At 41.8% G+C, this 23306-nt stretch overlaps 1 protein-coding gene across 1 annotated transcript; it reads right to left on the bottom strand.

Annotated features, from left to right (window-relative positions):
- Window positions 1-1721: 1721 nt before the first annotated feature.
- Window positions 1722-23306, bottom strand: slc49a3 (solute carrier family 49 member 3). The gene is made up of 10 exons (XM_034092888.2): window positions 22835-23306; window positions 17814-17972; window positions 15545-15761; window positions 13088-13164; window positions 10654-10791; window positions 8310-8426; window positions 7940-8092; window positions 6009-6166; window positions 4650-4753; window positions 1722-4351 (listed from the first exon to the last, which is right to left on the bottom strand). Exons 1-10 carry the CDS (start codon window positions 23006-23008, stop codon window positions 4176-4178), a joined length of 1473 nt encoding a protein of 490 aa, XP_033948779.1. The 5' UTR covers window positions 23009-23306; the 3' UTR covers window positions 1722-4175.

Here is a 23306-nt window from a genome sequence, read left to right as displayed (position 1 = left end):
TGAGTAGACAAGAGAAGAGATGAGTTTTGAAAAGGGACTGGAGTACTGTGAGGGTCTCAGAACAGCGGAGATCTTTGCATCAATATGTTCAAAACGGTTTATTACTAAATGGAAAAATTAAATATAAAATATTGTCCCACTGTTTTGGCCAAACTTGACCCACTCTCCCATGCTGCACTGCGATATATATCAAATGTACCCTATAGGACTCATCATTGTAAACTGTATAGCCTCACTGGATGGTCCTCACTTACTATGCGTAGGATGCAGCATTGGTTTTTATTAATGTATAAAGCCATTTTAGGAAAGCTTCCACTGTACATATGTGCCAGATTTGCTCCAGTTTGTGACTCTTACAACCTCAGACCCAGCGCCTGGATACGGTTCCAGGTTCCTGCTGTGCGGACTGAGGCTGGGAAAAGGAGTCTTTTTTATTATGGTCCTTGGTCTTGGAATGACCTTCAATCACGCCTCAAACTGAGGGCACTTGTCTCAATAGCATGTTTTAAATTAAAGTTGTCTGAAGTCCTTACCACCAGCTGCTCTTGCAGTAATAAGTAGTGCACCTTTCGTACTGTCCTAATGTGCACAATGTAGTGACTGCTTTTTTATCTTTTGTTTTCTTAGTTATGTTCTCTGTATTTTATATGTTTGTTATGTGTTATGTGTAACGTTGCTGCCTTCTTGGCCAGGTCAGCATTGCAAATGAGATTCTATCTCAATGCTTTTATCTGGTTAAATAAAGGTTATAATAATAATTTCTAATGTGAACAAAAATATAATACTAAATATTAAGTGATTTTTCTTAACCAAAATGATGTGAAAACATTATTCTAATACGGGTCCTTTTTGACCCACCTATGGAAGAGTGTCACTCGTGCATCTAAGGGTTACTAAATCTAAAGGTACTTACCTTTAATACTACATCTGCAGCTTTTACTATAAGGAGAAAGAAACAATTAATTTGCTGGAGAAGAGATTACTAATCGTACTTTTTTTGTACTTTAATTTTCTTTTGAATTTGGGAAGCTTAACCCTTACCCGATATATTAAGTATATAATATACTGTTGTGCAAAAATACACAGTCAGAGAAATGTGCCCTTTTCTTTGTATTATACCGAGCTTTTAAACGAGAGCCCGAGCTTCAGAAATGTGTTTTAAATGCTTCACATGATTAAGACTTTCTCATGTCTTTCCTACAGAGCAGATACAGGACACTCTACTGGTTTAGAACGAGGGGAATTGAAGTTGTTTTGTATTTGATGAAATGTATAAATAATAAAAAGTTGATACAAAATTCCTCCTAGTACTAATTCCCCGCTCTTAAAACAGTTGCATTAATAAAAAAGAAAAAGGGTTCAGATTTAGAAAATTAAAAAACATTTGGTTCTTTTTTCGGCTTAAAAGATTTAACACAATGAAAAATAATTCAGAGATGGGCAACTTGGATGGTGGTCGGGCCATAGCATGTACTGGCCACCAGGGGGCCGCAGATTCACTTGGAACACACACACACACACACACACACACACACACACACACACACACACACACACACACACACACACACACACACACACACACACACACACACACACACACACACACACACACACACACACACACACAGTATATTGGATGTCAATAACAAATTAAGTCTGACATCCTCATTGACATTTTATCTTTCAGGGAACATCCTCTAATAAGCTCACGAAACAAATATCAGTCCACACAGAAATGTTGTTTAATTTTTACAAGTGGCATGTTTGTATTGAACAGGTTATTTAACAGTGGAATAAAGATAAACTATTGGAAAGCACGGAAATGTGTGTCCATTAAGATGACATAAACATGAAGTCATGAACACTAACCCAGACATTAGTTGTCTAACTTGAACCTAGCTAAGACATTTGTAGCCTGTCTCTGCATTCCCCTTATTCCACAATAAGGGGAATGTCAACAGACACCCGTCAACCCGCACTCTGCTGTTCCTCAGCGCCGCTCCCCCTCCCTCCCGCTGAAATTATGAATGAAAAGCGTATAGTAATCATAGATAACACGGCAGGGTCTGTGACAGTTTGTTTTCATCTGATTTAAAATAAACAAAGTCTTGGTTTTTAGAATATTAAACTTGTTTCGCCAAAACTCAGATGATAAATGCAACTTGTAAGCTTGTAAAGGCATAATTACAAGAGGCAACTTAACGTCACAGCAGGCATAACAACAGCCGGTGTTTCTTGTGAGTGTTGCCCCGGGAAACAAACACAATACACACAAACGCGTCACAGATTTGTTCGCGGTATTTGGCTGCCGAACGAAATCATGTACGCAGCTCGCGACGTAACTAGTCGTCTAGTGGACGGTATCAGTACAACAAATAAAATATAATTTAAATTAATTACGTTGTTTATAAATTAATCTGAGGGCCGCAATTTGCCCATCCCTGCTCTGGAGAAACGTACTGGTTTTGTTGTCTAATTAAGACTTAAATAATCCGACTTAAAGGAACTGAATTGTTGAGGTAACGTTTTTATTGGCATTTTACCAGAAGCCTTCAGAGATACTATCATTAATGCAGTCTTGGCTTCAGTAACAAGTGATTTTATTATTTACACACAGCTTGTCTTTGAGATGATTTCATCTAAATCACTGAAAAAGAGTTAAAGGCACAATCCTCATGATTTCACATGCTTCAAAAATACCTCGCATACAGAAGAAGTAAAAAACAAAACCGTCAGTAAAATGTAAAACATGTCTTTCTTATTCACCACTGCATGTATTACTTTTATTTTGCACACAACCCAAAACCATTTCTATCTTGTCAGCAGTTCTTCAGCTAAAACAACCTTACACACTCAAGACATGGACAGTTAGATACATGCCGGGGTCTTTTAACCGCAACACAGTGACAGTGGCATTTTAATGAACACAGGACATAGTTTAGTGGCAGCAGTATTATTATGTTCTCATGAACACATAACAGTTTGGTTTTAGATCCTGGCTCTCGGTCTCAGATCAAACCATTTCCACCCGTGCAAACATTTAATAGTAAACGGCGCAAAATAAAACACATGTAATAATATCATGTTGTATTTTTAGTTTCTAAACCCGTGTCTAGCCTAGAAACGGCAAACTTAAGCATTTGATTGTAAAGTTTGGGATATTTAGAGAGACTGTTGCAACAACCAAGCACCTCGTAAACATATTCTGGTATAAAAATGTACGTCATCTCCCGTTTGTGTCGGAGAGAAGTCTAAAAGCTTGCCGCTGTATTTGTAAATGAGAGAAGAGAGCCTCATTCAGCTGAGAGCAGTGGCGGACTGGCCCACTTCAGTACCGGCCCATCGGGACGAATCCCGATGGGCCGGTACTGAAGTGGGCCAGTCGGATAAGTCACTAGCACCCCCCCCGTCGACAATTTACTAGCGGTATTTACTTGCGGTACCGAGGTGGGCCGGTTGGATAAGTCACTAGCACCCTGAAACAGGGGATTATGGGTAATGCTGCAATGATCTGTTTGGCGTTTGGAGCCAATCACTTCAGAGACATGTTCTGTATACATCTGAGACGTATGATATATTGATGAAGAACACTGTGGTAGGGGACCTTTAAAACATTATATTCAGACTGTTACGGTACAACGGGAGGAGACACGGTGAGGTGATACATGGAGGTGTGGAGAATGATAAAGTGGTCTGAGTCCTCAGCAGCAAACATCAGGAAGTCCCTGAGAGTCAGGAGAATCCAGTTCCTCTGCACAGCGGCAGAAAGTGGACGAGGAGCATGTGATGCAGCTCCAAGACTTCCTCTGTGTCCCATGACGGCTGGAAGGAAGCACTGGAGTGAAGTCTGTGGCCCCGCGGGAACGTCTGAAGATGTGCGCTTTTTCAGAGTCTGAATCAAACCGCATTATAGTTTTGGTTTGTCGTCGTGATGAGATTCTACCTTCAGTCAGAGCACGATACCCCAAGATTTCTTCCCTACAAATTACATTTTTCTGTAAAAAAAAAGCTTAAAATATATCAATAAAATCAGTTTAAAATGTTCTGAAGATGGTCGTAGCAACAGGATGAATGTCAGTTTGGCATCAACGTCATAACAAATTGTTTATGGGTGGAGGAATGTCTTCTCTCTGTTCGGTACCAGGTATAACTCCCATAATGCCCTCTGTCTGTCAGTCTGTGGTGTCCTTCCCCTCACTGGGAGTGCTCTCGGGGGTCGAGGAGCTTATGGTGTTGGTCCTGTACGTGGCCTGCTCCTCGGCCTCCAGCCGGCGGTACCTCGTGTTGAAGAACAGGACGAAGACGCAGGAGAAGACGCAGGTCAGCCCCCCCAGCACCAGCATCGGCACTGAGGACACACACAGCAGATATTAACTACGCTTCAGTTCCCAGGAGCTCACCGTCCTCAAAGGATAACGTTTACTATTTGTTGGAGCTATATATTATTTAACAGTTTAACATTTGTTTTCTTGTTGTTTTTGTGTATCGTAAATTTTCTATTATTTAGTGATATTATTGTATGTTTGTATTTTATGATATATGTTGCATTGTCGCAGGAGCTCAGGTCAGAAGAATGGCATTGCCATCTCGACACTGTAGCTTTACACCTTTGAGTGACGTCGATAGTGTAACAGGAAGTGACGTACCCTTCCAGCTGAGCACTGCGTCTCCACAGGTGGACAGAGGGGAGTCGGCCAGGCGTTTGCTGAGAGCCTGCAGGAGCACGATGTAGAGGAAGGACTGGACCTGTCTGAAACACGCAGCGTCGGTATCAAGATCACATCAAGGTTTATTTATAGCACCTTTCAATCAAAGTGCTTTACAAAAATGAAAGACATTAAGGAACATATTATAAGATGGCATTTAGAAACACTCATTTAAAAGCAAAGATAATAAAACATGAATAACAAAGGGACATGAATTAAAGGTCACCTATCGTGCTATGTTTAGGCAATATCATGGGTCTCAGATATATAGAAATATATAAAAAACTTGTCTATGAAGTGTTTTGCTCAAAATACCAAACAGATCATTCTAGCCAAGCCTCATATCCCTCTGTTTCACTTCCTGTTTCAAAAGTGCTGATTTGGGGTATAAAGCTTTACAAAAAATAAAATTCATAATAACTAAAAAGTGGGGTCTGAGCTCATGCAGGACCCGGCAGCTACCGTCTAAACTAAATGCTGCCGTGATGAAACGCCATATCATGGATTATCAAGGATCCTCTCTGAAACAGTCTGGAGCTCAAAGGCTTTCTCTCTTGCCGGTTATACCACAAGGTGAGTTCCTTTCTACTTCCTGCTTCTTCACACACATGCTCTCCAGTGCAGGTTAGCTCTGAGTGTTAGCGATGCTAATGTAAACACCGACTATATTACGTCCAAAACAGTCGGGCATTGTTTCTGATAGCAACTTTCTGATTGGGCCGTGGGTCCACATTTCAGATATGACGTCATATCGGACGCAAATCTGGATCAGCTCCGTTGTTCCCCGTTTTTAGAGATTTGGGTACGGAGGAAAAGAGAGAGGGTTTTATTTTCTGACGCTGCGTGAGTTCCCCGACACACCGGGGACACATGTTGATGTATACAAGACATCAAAAAGTGCATTTTGCATGATAGGTCCCCTTTAAAGTTACAGTGCAGTTTAAGATGTGAATAGTTCAATTAAAAGCAGCGGCAAAAAGAAAAGTCTTCAGCCTGGATTTGGAAGTAGATCAAGTCCAGGAACTGATCTGTGTGGACATTGGATTTTTTAAAATATGTTACAAACAGAATTGACGGTTCCCTTTTTCACTTTGAAATGTGGAGCACAGTCGACAGCTCTTTTGAATTTCTCTTGATTCTCTAATGTACTTTCTTTAACATGAAAAGGAAACTGCGCTTTGACCATTATTTGACTTCAAACTGTTCAAATGAACAACTCTCTTTTCGGAGAGACCCAGGACTGTTGGACAGAACATCAGATAAGAATCTGCCGTCGTGTGATCTGTGTGTTTGCTTTACCCCGATACGAAGATGAGTCCCGAAGACGTGGCCTCTCCGACGGGATAGGTGCACTCCACAGCGAGCTCCATGACGACGGGGTAGATGGAGAAACCGAAGAAGCCGAAGAGCGAGCAGACGGCGGCGACGGCGACTTTCTGCTGGGGCATCAGAGAGACCTGAGAGGAGAGAGAAAGTGAGGAGTGATTTATAATTACTTTTGTTGTTGTGGTATTTCAGGTCCTGGACCAGCTGCGATGTGATTGGATAAGATAAGACTTTATTCATCCCGAAGGAAATTGTTGTGCCAGAGTTACACAAACACAATAAACACAGCAGCACAATAATAATAACACGGTAAACTAACAGTGCAGAAACAAGAGCAATTAAATATCTACGGGAAACATAGACGGTCACATAATAAATGTAAATATTAACATTATTTAGTAATGCAAAAAAACGTCTAACAATGACCGAAAAATCTGAAAGCAGTCGGTCATTTTGACAGATTAGAACAAACTCAGGACAGCGGCAAAGTGTCCCCGCAGCGGGGCTCCGGTGTTGTGCCGTGTTATGCCGTGTTATGCGTGCCCGCCCAAAAGGAAATTATATCGTTTCCAAACCTAACTTTGCCAGAGACAGATCATTGAATTGTCTGGGAGTATTTGCTTTACACTGCGCGCTCCCGCGAGGTGCAGTGGGCATGCATAACACGGCATAACACGGGCGCTAATAGTTCACGAGTTAGTGCTGTGAACCGTCAGAGTTGTGTACAGACCGACGGTACAGACCGACGGGTAATAATGGCTGTAAGGGGAACTTGTGTGCAGCAGTGCAGTGGAGTCACCGACTCAGGAAGGAGACACGGTGGAGCAGGAGCTTCGATGTCAAACACTGGAGGTTTCTTTGGAGTTTCGGCCGGAGAATTCACATCACAATCACACAGCCACGGTCTGACTGCACGGGAGAGTCGTCACGTCAATTCTGAAGAACTCTACCCCAGACCCGTGTACTTAGCTAGTTCAGAGAGCATCATCAACATGCTGCATAACAAGATAGAACCATAACACCTCTATCAGCTGAGGAGCAGGGAGACACTGAGAGCAGCCAAGGCTACAGCTGCGTTCAGTCAGGACAGCACGAACTGATACACTGGGTCAAAGTTATGGGCCTTGGGAAACATTTCCACAACAATCGTAATCATGGATTTTGAGGGAAGTTCTACGATCCTGTTCGTCAAATTGTCTAGCTAAGAAGTCTAGCGCCACCTCTGAGTGGCAGATGCGTAATTGCACGTTATTATAGAACATTATTAATAATATTATTGCACATGGTGGACTAACTGACAGGAGAGCGAGTTTCCTTATAAGCCATGCTCTCTGCCCTCCTGCTTCCTTCGTGTTCTTGCACCTTGTCGGTTTTATTATTGAATTAGTTAGCAGCATGTTTCCTTCCTAAGCTTTCCTACACAAGAAGGAGAACATTGCTATCAGTGCATTTATGGGACATGCGGACATCAAGATACTTTCATAATACTGAAAAATAATGATTAAAATAAATAGAGTCAGATAATGTCCTTCTGAAACTCTCCTCCATCTTGCCCGAGCTTTTCTCTCTTTCTTCTATCAGCCTCACGCGCGGACACAACGTGGACAACATCTGGTTTGCTTACTGCACATATTTTATATTTTATTGCATTCTATTTCGATGTAAATTACTGCTTTATTTGAATTTCTATTCTACTATATTTTTTGTAATGTTATTATATTGTTCTTAAAATGGTTCGCTATCTGTGTTTTTGTAATGTTTGTTTTACTTTAATGTAAGCACCACGACACCTCGCCAAGTTCTTCGTACGAGTCAACCGACCGGCTGATAACCCTGTGTCTGATATCCGTAATAAATCACTTTCAACAAAGTAAAAGCACAAGCAGTGAGTTCTGCTTCCTCACCACGGAGAAGGCGATGCAGGCGACAGCGCTGAGGCTCAGGTTGATCTTCGTGGCTTCGATGAACTTCTTAGTTTTATCCACGATGAGACCGAGAGCGCCGGCACCGACGATCCCGAACACGATGAAGAGCGCTCCACACAAACCGGCAAACTCCTGCAGAAATCACATTTTAACCGTCTGATTACTGCGTGAGTCTTTACTTCATCCTAAGCAGTTACTTAAAGGGGACCTATCATGCAAAATGCACTTTTGTACGTCTTGTATACATGAAATAACAACACATATGAAGTCAAATTGACTGTGCTGCTTTTCTTGCTCGTTTGTTATCAGTTAGTGTACCCATTAATCCCCCATGATGCATTGCACTCACGTTGGAGTACCCCTGCACACACAGGATCTGCTCCAGCAGCGTGGAGAAGCAGGTGAAGGCGGCGATGCCCGACCCGAAGCAGAGCATCAGAACCAGGTAGGCTCGGTTATTCAGTAACTGACAGGGTGACATGGAGAAAGGAGAATGAGGTCAGTGAAACATTTCAGAAGGAGACCAAATAAAAGCTGGCAAGGAGAACACACACAAGGAGAAACAAAACTAAACATTAAAGGTCACCTGTCATGCTATTTTTAGGCATATATTATGAGTCCCCAGATATATACAAATATATAAAAAAACATGTCTATGATGTGTTTTGCTCAAAATAACAAACAGATCATGCATTTTAGACATCCCTCATACCCCTCTGTTTCAGCCTGTTAGAGCAGTGGTTCCCAAACGGTGTGCCGCGGCACACTGGTGTGCCGTGAGGCAAGTCCGGGTGTGCCGTGGGATTTTGTGACAACCATACGTTATTATTGCAATATACAACTACACAAAAATAATTATTTTTTAATTTACTATATCAGTACTTTGTAGGTTTATATGTACGTAATCTGCGCGACTTGCACGTCCACATCTCCATGTGCAGTGCTGCATAAACATGGCTGAGTCAGCGATAACTCTCGAGGGGTGGAGGTATGCCCATTATTTTGAGTTCATCCGAAGAATAGACAGGAATGTGACGGTGAGGTGCAAACTGTGTCCAGGCCAGAAGCTGTTATCCACTGCTGTAAACACCACGTCAGACCTCAACAAGCACCTGCAAAGAACACATGCTAAGGTGGAGCTACCGCACACGCTATTTGTTGTTTGTTTATATCACAGTCTGTTCTTCTTCTCTGTCTTCCGGTTGTTGCCTGTTTTGAATGACGAATACACACTCCCGCCGCCTGCTGGTAAGGAGAGTTATTGTACGTGCTCGGCTGAAGTCTTTGCGGTGTCTGGTTCCAGTGCAACACATGGCCAACACGCAGGAGAACACGCCGACGCAATAGCGTGAGCAGAGATAGACTGCGCAAAATATACAGATAGCAGGAGACAGAGAACAGCCACGGTCAGATAGCAGGAGACAGAGGACAGCCACGGTCAGATAGCAGGAGACAGAGGACAGCCACGGTCAGATAGCAGGAGACAGAGGACAGCCACGGTCAGATAGGAAAACATTCAGGATCTGGATCAGTCTTATGCGACAATGGAAACTGAACTAAAGAGAACATTTGAAACTTTAGCAGTCTGCGTGATCTGCCTGTAGGGAGGGGCGGGCCGGCCCTGCGAGTAAAGTAACGAGTTACTTTATGTAGAGAGTAACGAAGTAGTGTAATATATTACTTTTTTTAAAGTAATATGTAATATATTACTTTTTTTTTAGTAACGACCCCATCTCTGCTGAAATGTTACATTTATAATTTGTAGTTCAGGACCATGGACAATGCAGCTTCCTTGCATTGACAGTTATCTGTGCTGAATTTCCTTTGTCTCATGTTTAATGTTGTGACCTGTCTGGTTTAAATGAGTGTGTTGCTGCTTTGATGAAGCCTAATTTGATAACGTTTCAAATTAATTTCTGAAATATTTCGTTAATAAATATTTCATGAGTAATATAGTTGTCTTTGTCACATTTTATTTGGCATTAGTAAATAATTATGCACATTTACAGATATTTTACATGATATGAGTGATAACACGTGTTATAAGGGCTATTTTGCACAATAGGTGTGCCTTGAGATTTTTACTTGTCCTTTGGTGTGCCTTGGGCACAAAAAGTTTGGGAACCACTGTGTTAGAGAACTGCAGGTTCGGGGTCCTTAGGGGAGGCGGAGCTAATGCCTGCTCAGAATGACCCAGCAGCTACAGTTAAATGCTGCCGTGATTAAAGAACATCATGTTCTAAACCACATCAAGGATTCTCTCTGAAACAGTCTGGAGCTCAAAGGCTTTCTCTCTTGCCGGTTATACCACAAGGTGACTTCCTTTTTACTTCCTGCTTCTTCACACACATGCTCTCCAGTGCAGGTTAGCTCTGAGTGTTAGCGATGCTAATGTAAACACAGACCATATTACGTCCAACACAGTCGGGCATTGTTTCTGATAGCAACGTTTCTGATTGGGCCGTGGGTCCACATTTCAGATATTACGTCATATCGGACGCCAATCTGGATCTGCTCCGTTTTTAGAGATTTGGGTACGGAGGAAAAGAGAGAGGGTTTTATTTTCTGACGCAGCGTGAGTTCCCCGACACACCGGGGACACATGTTGATGTATACAAGACATCAAAAAGTGCATTTTGCATGATAGGTCCCCTTTAAAATGAAATGAGTGTGTGTTTCTGTGTCGTCCTCACCAGTTTGATGCCCTGTACGAAGGGCTCTGAGCCGGAGGACTCGGCGCTGGCTGACGGCGGCGTGGGGGGCGAGCTGCTCCGTAGCCCCACTGTTGCTAGGAAACAGATGATGCACGCCGGGACCGCATAGGCCAGCAGCTAGAGGAGGGACACACACACACACACACACACACACACACACACACACACACACACACACACACACACACACACACACACACACACACACACACACACACACACACACACACACACACACACACACACACACACACACACACACACACACACACACACACACACACACACACCCTGACACACACACACACACACACACACACACATAATGTGATAAATGGACTTTGGCACCTGAAATCAAAAACCATTCATCATCATTAGCAGGTGAGCAGCCGCAATCCCACAATGCACTCTGGGAATCCAATTATTATAGCGAACTGATGTCTTTTTTTAAATATTTTTGGACACGTTAACAGTTTATGGTCGATAGGGACGATAGGGACTTGGCTTGGCAACTGGAAGGTCACCAGTTCAAGTCCCGGCAAGACCAAGTGCTACCGAGGTGTCCCTGAGCAAGGCACCGTTCCCTACACTGCTCCCCGGGCGCTGTTCAAAATGGCAGCCCACTGCTCCTAACACTAGGATGGGTCAAATGCAGAGAAACAATTTCCCCACGGGGATTAATAAAGTATATCAAATCAAATCAAAAGTAGACATATGCAAGAAAGGCAATCAGGTTTAAATCCAGGGACATGATTGTAGTTAATGCACGGGCTGACCTGGGCTGAAGCCAGGGGCCCATGGAGATCGGGGGCCTATCATGAGCCAATACATTTAATTTTTTTTAAATGTTTCCAAAAAATGTTTCCAGGTGTTTTATTTTAATTTTAAATAAACAAAGTCTTACACACGATAAATACATTTTTTAAGCTTGTAAAGGGAAGAAGACAGCTCTCCCTCGCACTCTGCTGTTCCCCTCCCTCCGCTGAAATTATGAATGTAAGGCATATAGTAATCATAGATAACACAGCAGGGTCCGTTACAGTTTGTTTTCATCTGGTTTCAAATAAACAAAGTCTTGGATTTCAGAATATTAAACTTGTTTCGGGAAATTCAGATGATAAATACAACTTTGAAGCTTCGGCATGATTACAAGCGGAGCACGGAGTAACGTGACGTCACAGCAGGCAAAACAACAGCCGGTGTTTCTCGTGAGGGTTTTCCCCGGGAAACAAACACAATACACACAAACGCAAAATTACACACACACACACACACACTCGCTTCCCCCAGACCAGTAATCCAAACGAAAATATCTTCCCTCCGTAATATTTTGATCATTTGCTCCGCTAATCAATCAGATCAGTGGATTCCAGAGATGACTCCGAAACAGTCAGTGGGCACCACTCAACAGCCAATCAGAATGAGAATATGTTTCACATGTGACTTATTCAAATTGCGAGTGATTGATGAAGGTTGTTTAGGAGAAAATGTCAGAAAAGAAAAAGTGTGAGAGTGGCGCTCGGGAAAGGAAATTGTTGAGGGAAAAGGAGTTTCGAGACAAGCAGCTATTACAAAGCATGCCGAAGCCTACAGGTTATTTTAAACCTGTAGGCCGGATGAGGAGGAAGGACAGATGAGTTCTGTACCGAGTGGCAGCGGTGTCGGCCGCGGGGCCTCGGAGCCAAGTAGGCCGTCTGGTTCTGATAGCGATGGAGTAGCGGGAGAAGAAAAACAGACAGGAGGGACATTATCTGTTGGAGGAGATGAGAGGACGACGAGGACTTGCTACGTGGAGGGGAGCCAACGGCAACCGGACAGATACATGAGGGAGGCCCGATAGGTCACTCATCTGGAGGAGAGGACCAGGCGCGCGCAGAGCAGAGTGGAGAAGTGCGCCGGTACGCATTTCAGATGTTTGCCGCGCATGCGTACCTGCGCACCACTTATGTGCACCCCTGGTTATAATCATTATATCACAAAACATGTATTTCATAATAAAAAGACGGATGAAGTACATTATGTTCGATGCTTGGGATGTACAATAAAAACCATCCAGTACAGCCCTGGTTGTTAAGAGATGCTTTTGTAGCGTTGGATGAATCATTAAAGTGACTTCTTTTGCCCATTAGAAGGCAGAAGGTTGCACATATTAGAACATGTGAAGTTGTTTTGGCCGCCTTTAACCCTCCATCACACACAGAGCAATATCAGTATTCACTGGAAGTCTAGTTCAAAACTGCTGCAAAGTCCTGCCAGGAGACTGGAAACATTCAGATACAATACAGTAAAACACGGACAATGATACGAGTGAGAACTGAAAGTTAACCCAAATTAAAAGCCATGTTGAAAAGATAGGTTTTTAATTAGCTTTTAAACATTTCAGGGAGTTTGCTGTTGTCTCTTTGTGGCTCACCAGGTCGGGGATGTCTTTAGTTGTTTGAGTCATCCATGGAGAGAGGATGCTGGCCAGCAGCATGCCCAGAGGGTTGGCTGAGGAGAGAACAGTTACACTGGGTTATGTCCTGTGGTAAAAGTACTACAAAGAGTTTTAAACTGGTTATCGAACAGCCTGAAATCTGGACCTGACCCAGGGGGAGCCTGTGTGTTTGCTTTGTAGGCAAAGTCGCACTTAGAGTAGCTGAATCATATAAACAGTAATAATATATTCCATGAACATTCACTTTCTCGTATGGTTTAGTCTGTGGCAGAGGTGGGAAGTAGTGGAGTACAAATACTTCGTTACGGTACTTAAGTACATTTTTCTGGTATCAGTACTTTACTCCACTATTTATTATCCTGACGACTTTTTACTTTGACTTCTCACATTTTGAACCCAAATACCTGTACTTTCTACTTCTTACATGTTGAACTCAAATACCTGTACTTTCTACTTCTCACATGTTGAACTCAAATACCTGTACTTTCTACTTCTCACATTTTGAACCCAAATACCTGTACTTTCTACTTCTTACATGTTGAACTCAAATACCTGTACTTTCTACTTCTCACATGTTGAACACAAATACCTGTACTTTCTACTTCTTACATGTTGAACTCAAATACCTGTACTTTCTACTTCTCACATGTTGAACACAAATACCTGTACTTTCTACTTCTCACATGTTGAACACAAATACCTGTACTTTCTACTTCTTACATGTTGAACACAAATACCTGTACTTTCTACTTCTTACATGTTGAACCCAAATACATGTACTTTCTACTTCTTACATTTTGAACCCAAATACCTGTACTTTCTACTTCTCACATGTTGAACTCAAATACCTGTACTTTCTACTTCTTACATGTTGAACTCAAATACCTGTACTTTCTACTTCTTACATGTTGAACTCAAATACCTGTACTTTCTACTTCTCACATGTTGAACACAAATACCTGTACTTTCTACTTCTCACATGTTGAACACAAATACCTGTACTTTCTACTTCTCACATGTTGAACTCAAATACCTGTACTTTCTACTTCTCACATGTTGAACTCAAATACCTGTACTTTCTACTTCTTACATGTTGAACCCAAACACCTGTACTTTCTACTTCTCACATGTTGAACTCAAATACCTGTACTTTCTACTTCTCACATGTTGAACTCAAATACCTGTACTTTCTACTTCTTACATGTTGAACCCAAATACCTGTACTTTCTACTTCTTACAAGTTGAACTCAAATACCTGTACTTTCTACTTCTCTCATGTTGAACTCAAATACCTGTACTTTCTACTTCTCTCATTTCCCAAACAGCTGGTTCCTTTAGTCTGAATGTGTGTTGGTGCGTGATCATTATTCTTTAGAGTCACTGCGTGCCTATTGGTTGGAACACGATCCGTGTATCCATCACTTCCTGGTCTTCTCTAAAGAAGAGGGACCAATGGAAACGTTGTCATGTTGCCGTTGTTCAGCATGGAAACATTCATTAGCTAACAATGGCATTATTGTTCTATTAATATAAAGGGAGGTCAGGTACTCTTTTTATTACATGGCTTAGTAGTTGAATACTCGATTCTGATTGGTTAATCCAGAACAGACAGACCGCTGTCAAGGACTTATTGACCGTTGTTAAGGACGCTCACATCTGCAGAAAGAAGTCCGGTCGATTTAACTGTATACAGTTTGGCCGAAAAGTTTGCTTCTCTTTAGTTTTCCGTTGTCTACCGTCTGAGAGCAACACTGAGGATTGTAATATTCATTTTAATATATTTAGAGAGCACAGTAATTTGGATGAATGATTAGTGGCTGATGAGTCCCCAGCGAAGAAAAGAAAAAGACAAGAGGGACACGAAAACAGCGGAGAAGTAACGGGGCAGAAACCCTCAACACAGAGCTGCGGTCCTTTTTACGCAGCGGTCCAGACATAGACGTCTAACGGCGAAACATATTCAGTGTGCTGTTCCTTTGGCATCAGGGCAGGGATATCTAGATACTTTCCAAGGCTTGACCAAATGAAGTGTGCTACTTTTAAAGCAAGCAACGATGTTTTAAATCTGTAATCAAAAAGATCCGCAAAAACGCTATCGAAGCAGTTCCTGCCGCTGCTCCGTAGTTCAAACAGTAACAACGGACTATTTTTCTTAGCGGATGCATGTACATTTAAATAAATAAAACAGTTTTTTAAATCAATAATACTATTTTTTAAATCAATAAAAACATGTTCTGCCCAAACTTCTTTACTTTTACTTGAGTAAATAAGTTTAGTCAGTACTTCTACTTTTACCAGAGTATTTTTAAACACGAGTATCTGTACTTCTACTTGAGTAAAGGATGTGTGTACTTTTGCCCTCTCTGGTCTTTGGACAGGTTTCACCACACCCCACCACCTGCTCTCAGTGACACCAGAGAGTGAATCCCTCACCCATGGAGGCGATGGTGTTGGCGGTGGCGCGCTGGTTGTCGGGGAACCAGAGAGCGGCCATCTTGGCGGGGGTGAAGATGACGAGCGGCTGAGCGATGGCGGCGAGCGTCTGGCCGAACATCACTAAGGGAAACCGGGCTGCAGGGTTAGTGGAGATCCCCGTCCCGAGGAATCGAACCAGCGCCCCGAACATGTTGAGCCACGCGCCGAGGATCAGCTGCAGGGAGAACGGGAAGAACGGTCAAAATGCTCCAACAGAATAAACGTTTTGAATCACCTCGGACGGTTTCAAGACAGAGTGAAGACCTATCCTTACAGGTCCCCTATTATACTGTTTTCATCAATATATCCCAGGTCTCAGATAAATACAGAACCTGTCTCTGATTGGCTGACACACCAAACAGATCCTTGCAGCATTACCCATAATCCCCTCTGTTTCAGCCCTGTTTCCAAAGTGCTGATTCTCTGTCTGTTACTTCAGATGAAAATAAGGAGCCCCTCCCCACGCCCCTCTGAGAGACATCTGGTTACAAAGAACTCAATGGAGCTCTAGGAGGAGATGCAGGTGATAAGGGGGGGGGGGGGGGGGGTTACCTTGTTGCTGATTGGCTAATGGTTACACAAGACAACACATCGTTATGACATCATAAAGTGGCCAAAATCTGATCAGCTCATTTTCAGACAGGTTTTTATAGAAATGGATCAAAAAGAGAGAAAATCTTTGTTCCTGAAACTTTCAGAGTCTCTTTCCACAGAGGGGACACATGTTGATGTAGAAGAGACATGAAGAAGAGGGGACACATGTTGATGTAGAAGAGACATGAAGAAGAGGGGACACATGTTGATGTAGAAGAGACATGAAGAAGAGGGGACACATGTTGATGTAGAAGAGACATGAAGAAGAGGGGACACATGTTGATGTAGAAGAGACATGAAGAAGAGGGGACACATGTTGATGTAGAAGAGACATGAGGAAGAGGGGACACATGTTGATGCAGAAGAGACATGGAGAAGAGGGGACACATGTTGATGTAGAAGAGACATGAAGAAGAGGGGACACATGCTGATGTAGAAGAGACATGGAGAAGAGGGGACACATGTTGATGTAGAAGAGACATGAGGAAGAGGGGACACATGTTGATGCAGAAGAGACATGAAGAAGAGGGGACACATGTTGATGTAGAAGAGACATGAAGAAGAGGAGACAGATGTTGATGTAGAAGAGACGTGAAGAAGAGGGGACACATGTTGATGTAGAAGAGACGTGAAGAAGAGGGGACACATGTTGATGTAGAAGAGACATGAAGAAGAGGGGACACATGTTGATGTAGAAGAGACGTGAAGAAGAGGGGACACATGTTGATGTAGAAGAGACATGAAGAAGAGGGGACACATGTTGATGTAGAAGAGACATGAAGAAGAGGGGACACATGTTGATGTAGAAGAGACATGAAGAAGAGGGGACACATGTTGATGTAGAAGAGACATGAAGAAGAGGGGACACATGTTGATGTAGAAGAGACATGGAGAAGAGGGGACACATGTTGATGTAGAAGAGACATGAGGAAGAGGGGACACATGTTGATGCAGAAGAGACATGGAGAAGAGGGGACACATGTTGATGTAGAAGAGACATGAAGAAGAGGGGACACATGTTGATGTAGAAGAGACATGGAGAAGAGGGGACACATGTTGATGTAGAAGAGACGTGAAGAAGAGGGGACACATGTTGATGTAGAAGAGACGTGAAGAAGAGGGGACACATTTTGATGTAGAAGAGACGTGAAGAAGAGGGGACACATGTTGATGTAGAAGAGACATGAAGAAGAGGGGACACATGTTGATGTAGAAGAGACATGAAGAAGAGGGGACACATGTTGATGTAGAAGAGACATGAAGAAGAGGGGACACATGTTGATGTAGAAGAGACATGAAGAAGAGGGGACACATGTTGATGTAGAAGAGACGTGAAGAAGAGGGGACACATGTTGATGTAGAAGAGACATGAAGAAGAGGGGACACATGTTGATGTAGAAGAGACATGAAGAAGAGGGGACACATGTTGATGTAGAAGAGACATGAAGAAGAGGGGACACATGTTGATGTAGAAGAGACATGAAGAAGAGGGGACACATGTTGATGTAGAAGAGACATGAAGAAGAGGGGACACATGTTGATGTAGAAGAGACAGAGCTATCGCCCTAATATGTTGTGGCTGAATCGTCCCAGTAAAGCACAGGTTCCTATTTGTGTGCAGAGCGAGGCGTACCGTGATCCGCAGCCCGAGGACGTCCAGCATCCAGGAGGTGGCGAAGCTGAGTGGGACGGCCACTATCATGTAGATAATGGAGAGCCAGTTGACCTGTTCCAGACCCACCTGCAGGTACTGGGCCGACTGGTCCGCCACCGGGGCGAAGCTCAGCCATAACTGGGAGGACACAAAGGACAAGACGTGGTCAATATATGTTTTATTTTAGCAGGATACCAACAAACGTTCTCTTTTTTATTAGTCAATTTATTGAACAACTTTTTTTTATAATAATAATTATAACAAAGAGATGCAAAAAACGTTACAGGTACAACAAAATTCAAATAAATAAATTCTCAAATAGTCTTTGTCATGTTCAACAGGTGCAAGAAGAAGCTTAAAAAACCGTTTCTGGTCCTCCGCCCACTAGCGTACATTTTTCTTGAAAATAAAAATGCGGCTAAGAGATAAGGCTGAGTGAGTGTGTGTGAGGAGCCGTTACGTCACTATACTCGTTACGTCACAGAACTCAGGAAGAAAAAAATGGAGAAAGAGAAATGTCCAACGAGGCGTTCTGGGGCAGCACAGACAGCAGGTCTTCTCTGTGTTAGAGTTTTACTCGCTACAGGGTGTACTTTGAGGTAGGGCTGTGCGATTATGGCAAAAATCATAATCACGATTATTTTGGTCAATAATTGATATCACGATTATTAAATACGATTATTCATTGACTTTGAAAACATCCATTAATTGAACTTTAAAACAAATACAAATAATAATTTGAACAGTATCTTTTTAACTGTTGATTACCCTGAACGTATAATTCAACTGAAAAACCAATGAAAAAATAAATTATACATTTATATTTACATTTAAATAAATAACGTCAAAATAATAAATACCAATAAACAAGATCAATATTTTGGAGCGCACTTCAACAAGCTACTAAACATATGTAAATATAATAAATACAAATAAATGAGACTAAAATAAATTAGATCAAATATGCTGTCACAACCAAGCAAAGCAAAATAATCGTTTTTTTCGATTATGTTGTCTTCGTAATTGTGGCAGGCCAAAATCGTAATTGCGATTAAAATACGATTAATTGCACAGCCCTACTTTGAGGGTTTTGACTCTGCAGACCGGTCACATGCAGAAACACCTCCATAACAACAAGGGGACGTGTCGTAACCGGAAAAGCGTGACATGGGACCTTTAAGATAGTGATCGGGTGTCTCTTGCTCCAGTCATGTGACCCGGACACGAAGAGGAAATGGCCCATCTGCTCAGCTAACATGCATGTCCTGAGAGAGTGAAAAGATGTACGAGAAGTAGCCTTTATTTTAGAGACTGAAACTGAGACATAATATAATATAATGAACCAGCTTCTGTCTTTATTTCAGCCACGTTAACGCTTTGATAAGAACCTCTTTCCCCATAACCCATACAGCAGGGCTTAGAGTAGCCACGTTCCTGCAGGGCACGCACACACATCCAAATGACTGCAACAGCCTCGTTTGGTGCAGGCAATGTGACTTGTTTTGTAAAAGTTAGCTTAGTAACCCAAAATCCAGGTTACACACGTACAAGAGATCAAGACATGTGTTTATGAACCTGTATTTAGAAACAGCATTAAAGTGCATTCAACCAATCAGCTTTATTGAAGAGACTCAAGGTCCATTTTTTAAAAGACATTCAAATATAAATAAAAAAAGGCAGTTCTACCAATGTGTCCACAGACTGGTATCGCACAGCACTGAGTACTAAAGAGGACATGCAGCGTATAGAGATGATAGCTGTGATTAAATCCATCTAGCCTCGACACTACAACCCTCTGTTTGCTGACAATCTATTTTAAGCAGTCGAGTCTTCGTAAGCTGGTCAGCTGATTTAGAGTCACAACGCCGGTTCTGTTTCCCACAGAGGAAACGAATAAGGTTAACATCATCCTTCTTTTCTTATTGGTGAGACCTTTTTCTGTTTGCAGAGTCTCCGTGATACCAGGGCTGAACGATTAATCGATTTAAAATTGAAATCGCGATTTGAAATGATGCAATTATCAAATCGCAAAGCCTACGATTTTTTTTTTCTTGTGTGTCAGCCATTGTTAACCAATCAGAAGTGCACCAGCCGTTGTTAACCAATCAGAAGTGCACCAGCCATTGTTAACCAATCAGAAGTGCACCAGCCATTGTTAACCAATCAGAAGTGCACCAGCCGTTGTTAACCAATCAGAAGTGCTGTGCTCCACATGTACATTGTTAACCAATCAGAAGTGCACCAGCCATTGTTAACCAATCAGAAGTGCTGTGCTCCACATGTACATTGTTAACCAATCAGAAGTGGCCCATGATAGAAGGCGATTGACAGATTGATCCAATCACCTGCCAAGTATTTTTGAAAGTGCCTGCCCTTTCCAAATGGCTTCCAATGGAGCTTTCCTCGATGGTTTGGTGAGTTATGGCCGCATTTTACAATAAACTTCCGTTGGGTCGCTTAAACACAAATATCGCAAATCGAATCGCAATATCTGTCAGAAAAATCGCAATTTGATTGTTTCCCCAAACCGTGCAGCCCTACGTGATACACACACTTCTGTCTGTGTTCGACGAAACTTGGATTGCACTTTCACAATATGGTGACGCTACAACAAGACTACGTTTATAGTTTCCACTAGTTTCATATCGTACTGAAACTACAGCGCTTCATGCAGGTGCAGAGATTTTGGCTATAAATAATTCAAACGGTTCATAACCAAGATGTAAAAAAAAAAAAGTAAAAACAAAAGGGAGAAGGGGTCGGATTAAATAAGTGTAAACTTCTTCCGACCCCTTTTCGGATGTGTACTTAGCTAAAGTGTTGTTGTTTATTGTTATCAGACAATGATACTACAGATTATTCAATTATTATTTAAATATTTCGTTTAGTTATTGCATTCATTTGTATAGTACTGTATCATGTCTGTATCATCTTTTGTTTCATTTGCATTTTCTTTGGTTTTACACGCTCGAAAAAATAAATAAAGAAAATAAAGAAAGAAAACGATGTGATCTTTGATTTGCCATTACATATTATCTTAGTCACGTTTAAAAAAGACAATCTGTTCTTAAGATTGGTGTTAATGCTAAGAAAATTAAGTGTTTGTAAATACAACAGATTTACAAACAAGTATTGAACATTGATTGATTGCCCGATCAGTCCAAAGAATTACTGAATTGAAATCAATAAATGTCCATCTTTCTTTCTTTCTTTATATTAAACAATAAATGGCTATTCAACAACGTGAAACAAACCCAAACTTCTCAAACACATTTTTGCAATTCCACCTGAATAAAACGGTCTAAAATGTGCTGTAAATAACTATCATTCAAATGTGAGTAATTTAGTCATTTAGATACTATTGGTATTTTACATTTTAATATTTGCTTCCATACCCACCGCATAATGGGAAATGGCTTTTGGCGCTTCTTCGTTTATAGCGTTTTATATATTTGTATTTTTGTATTCGGGATTGTGGGAAACGGTATTTCGACCTCTGTCTGTACACAAACTGATAGATTGACAATAAAGTTGACTTTGACTGAACAATTGTGGCTTATTTATTTCAAACAAAGCTTCTGGTGTTTCATATTCTGCATGCAGTGTTTCCACATGACATGATGTAAATATGGTTATGGCTCTCAAAATGAATCCTAAATCAATTCACAAGCCAACTACTATTATTGTTTTTTGTAAATCCCCCCCCGAGGCCTCAGTTTGGATGCTAATGGCGGACTGATAGATGTCTAACCGGCCCATCGGCTGTTGTTCGCTCCGTCATGAATGACTGTCGGCCAGCTGAGCGTCTGTTGTGAGAGGGAACAGAGAGGACCATAGAGAGGACCAGTCCCCATGGGAGCTGGGGGGGTGATGGAGGTGACTGAGACGGCACACTTTGCCTCCAGGCTCACTCTGATGATCAATGGCAGCTCACCCTGGGGAACTATATCAGTATCCAGGAAACATAAGGAGGCGCCACCTGCCATCGACGCACTGTTCACACACACACACCTGCTTTATCAGTGCGGAAAGATGGCCAGATATCTGAGTAAAAGGACAACAAGCTGTCGGGGATTCAGGTTGCAGCTTTTGTTTTGAATGTGGAAACACAGGTTTGTGTAATTGGAAACTTCTTGGCTTTGTGACTTTTTCCCACAGATTGTAAATGTTTCTGCTAAAACGGACCCGAGGCTGGAGCTTAATGTATGGTGTGACCAGACTATTTGAGTAATATTGGGACACTGTACTGAATAAGTAGGCCTACAATGTTGAGGTCATTTCTTATGCTACGTTATACTTCTCCTCAACTACAATTTGGAGGCTATACTGCACTTTTCACCCCACCACATTATTCATTATTCAATTAGAAAACTCCGATTAAAAGAAAAAAAGTTAACCATGTTGCTTCATAATAATAATAATAATGTATTACATTTGTAGTAGAGCACTTTTCAAGGCACTCAAAGCGCTTTACAATTACACATTAAACATATTAGACATGTAACAGTTTGATTCGGTAATATGGCAGCTGCTACATTAGACACACATTAGCAAATATGAATCTTAAATTGTCCAAAATACAACTTTTATATCTACTATGAATACCACATTGCTTCGGCTTTATTAACTAAAATCTGTGAAACACAAGCTGCATTTAACACTTAAATGGCTTAATTTGACAGGCTGTTTCCATGTGTAGGAAGGGCCTAATAACAGAGTAGTATCAGTGTAATATGGGACTTATAACACTGTAACACCACAAGTGTAACATGGCTGTAAAAACAGAGTAATGGCAGTGTAATGTTGGTGTTATATGGGATTAATAACACTGTATTATGGAGAGTAATATTAATGTGTAATATGGGTGTAATGTACACAATACCAATACATTAATTGTACATAATATTTATGTCATTGCCCATTTAAGGGTCAAAGTAATGTCTACTCTGTTGTTGACATGATGTGCACACACACACGCACACGCACACACGTTAACTCACCGTTGCGTTGGAGCAGTTCAACAGACATAGAACCAGCAGAACAAACCACCTCCTCTTGTAAACTTTAAAAGATAACAGTTTCTTCAGCTCAGTGTTCGGTAAACCGGGAATAACACCGGTACAAACCGTTTGAACCTCGGCGCGGTTTTCTTGGTTTTCGTCGCCTCCCTCCATTAATACCAACGGTACAAGTTTACCGGCGGTTAGGCTAGGTGGCTAGTGGCGTTAGCTAACACTGTACAACACAACATTGTATCGTTAATGTAATGTTAATGTAGGCGGTGACAGAGCCGGTAAAACAACATAGTATAAGTCCTTAAAAACATATTATATCTCCTTTAAAATACAAGCCGTGAATCCATGGTGTTGTCTTGTGATGGGTTATGACATATCTGATAAAAAGACGCCGGGAAAGCAGTTTGACGGCTGGGAGAATCGAAACGCAAACACCGCTTCATGATGTCTTGGTTCA

This window comes from Pseudochaenichthys georgianus, chromosome 10 (assembly GCF_902827115.2).
Source record: "Pseudochaenichthys georgianus chromosome 10, fPseGeo1.2, whole genome shotgun sequence".
Taxonomy (NCBI): domain Eukaryota; kingdom Metazoa; phylum Chordata; class Actinopteri; order Perciformes; family Channichthyidae; genus Pseudochaenichthys; species Pseudochaenichthys georgianus.
Note: the sequence above shows the minus strand (reverse complement) of the source record. Positions and strands in the feature narration are given on the sequence as shown.

Excerpts from the sequence above, each read along its gene's own strand:
- slc49a3 (XM_034092888.2), bottom strand. The coding sequence starts at position 23,008 with ATGGAGGGAGGCGACGAAAACCAAGAAAACCGCGCCGAGGTTCAAACG. Across the intron at positions 15,762-17,813 it reads TCCTCGGGCTGCGGATCACG|CTGATCCTCGGCGCGTGGCT; the intron begins GTACGCCTCGCT and ends TTCTCCCTGCAG. Across the intron at positions 4,352-4,649 it reads CGCAGTGCTCAGCTGGAAGG|TGCCGATGCTGGTGCTGGGG; the intron begins GTACGTCACTTC and ends GTGTGTCCTCAG.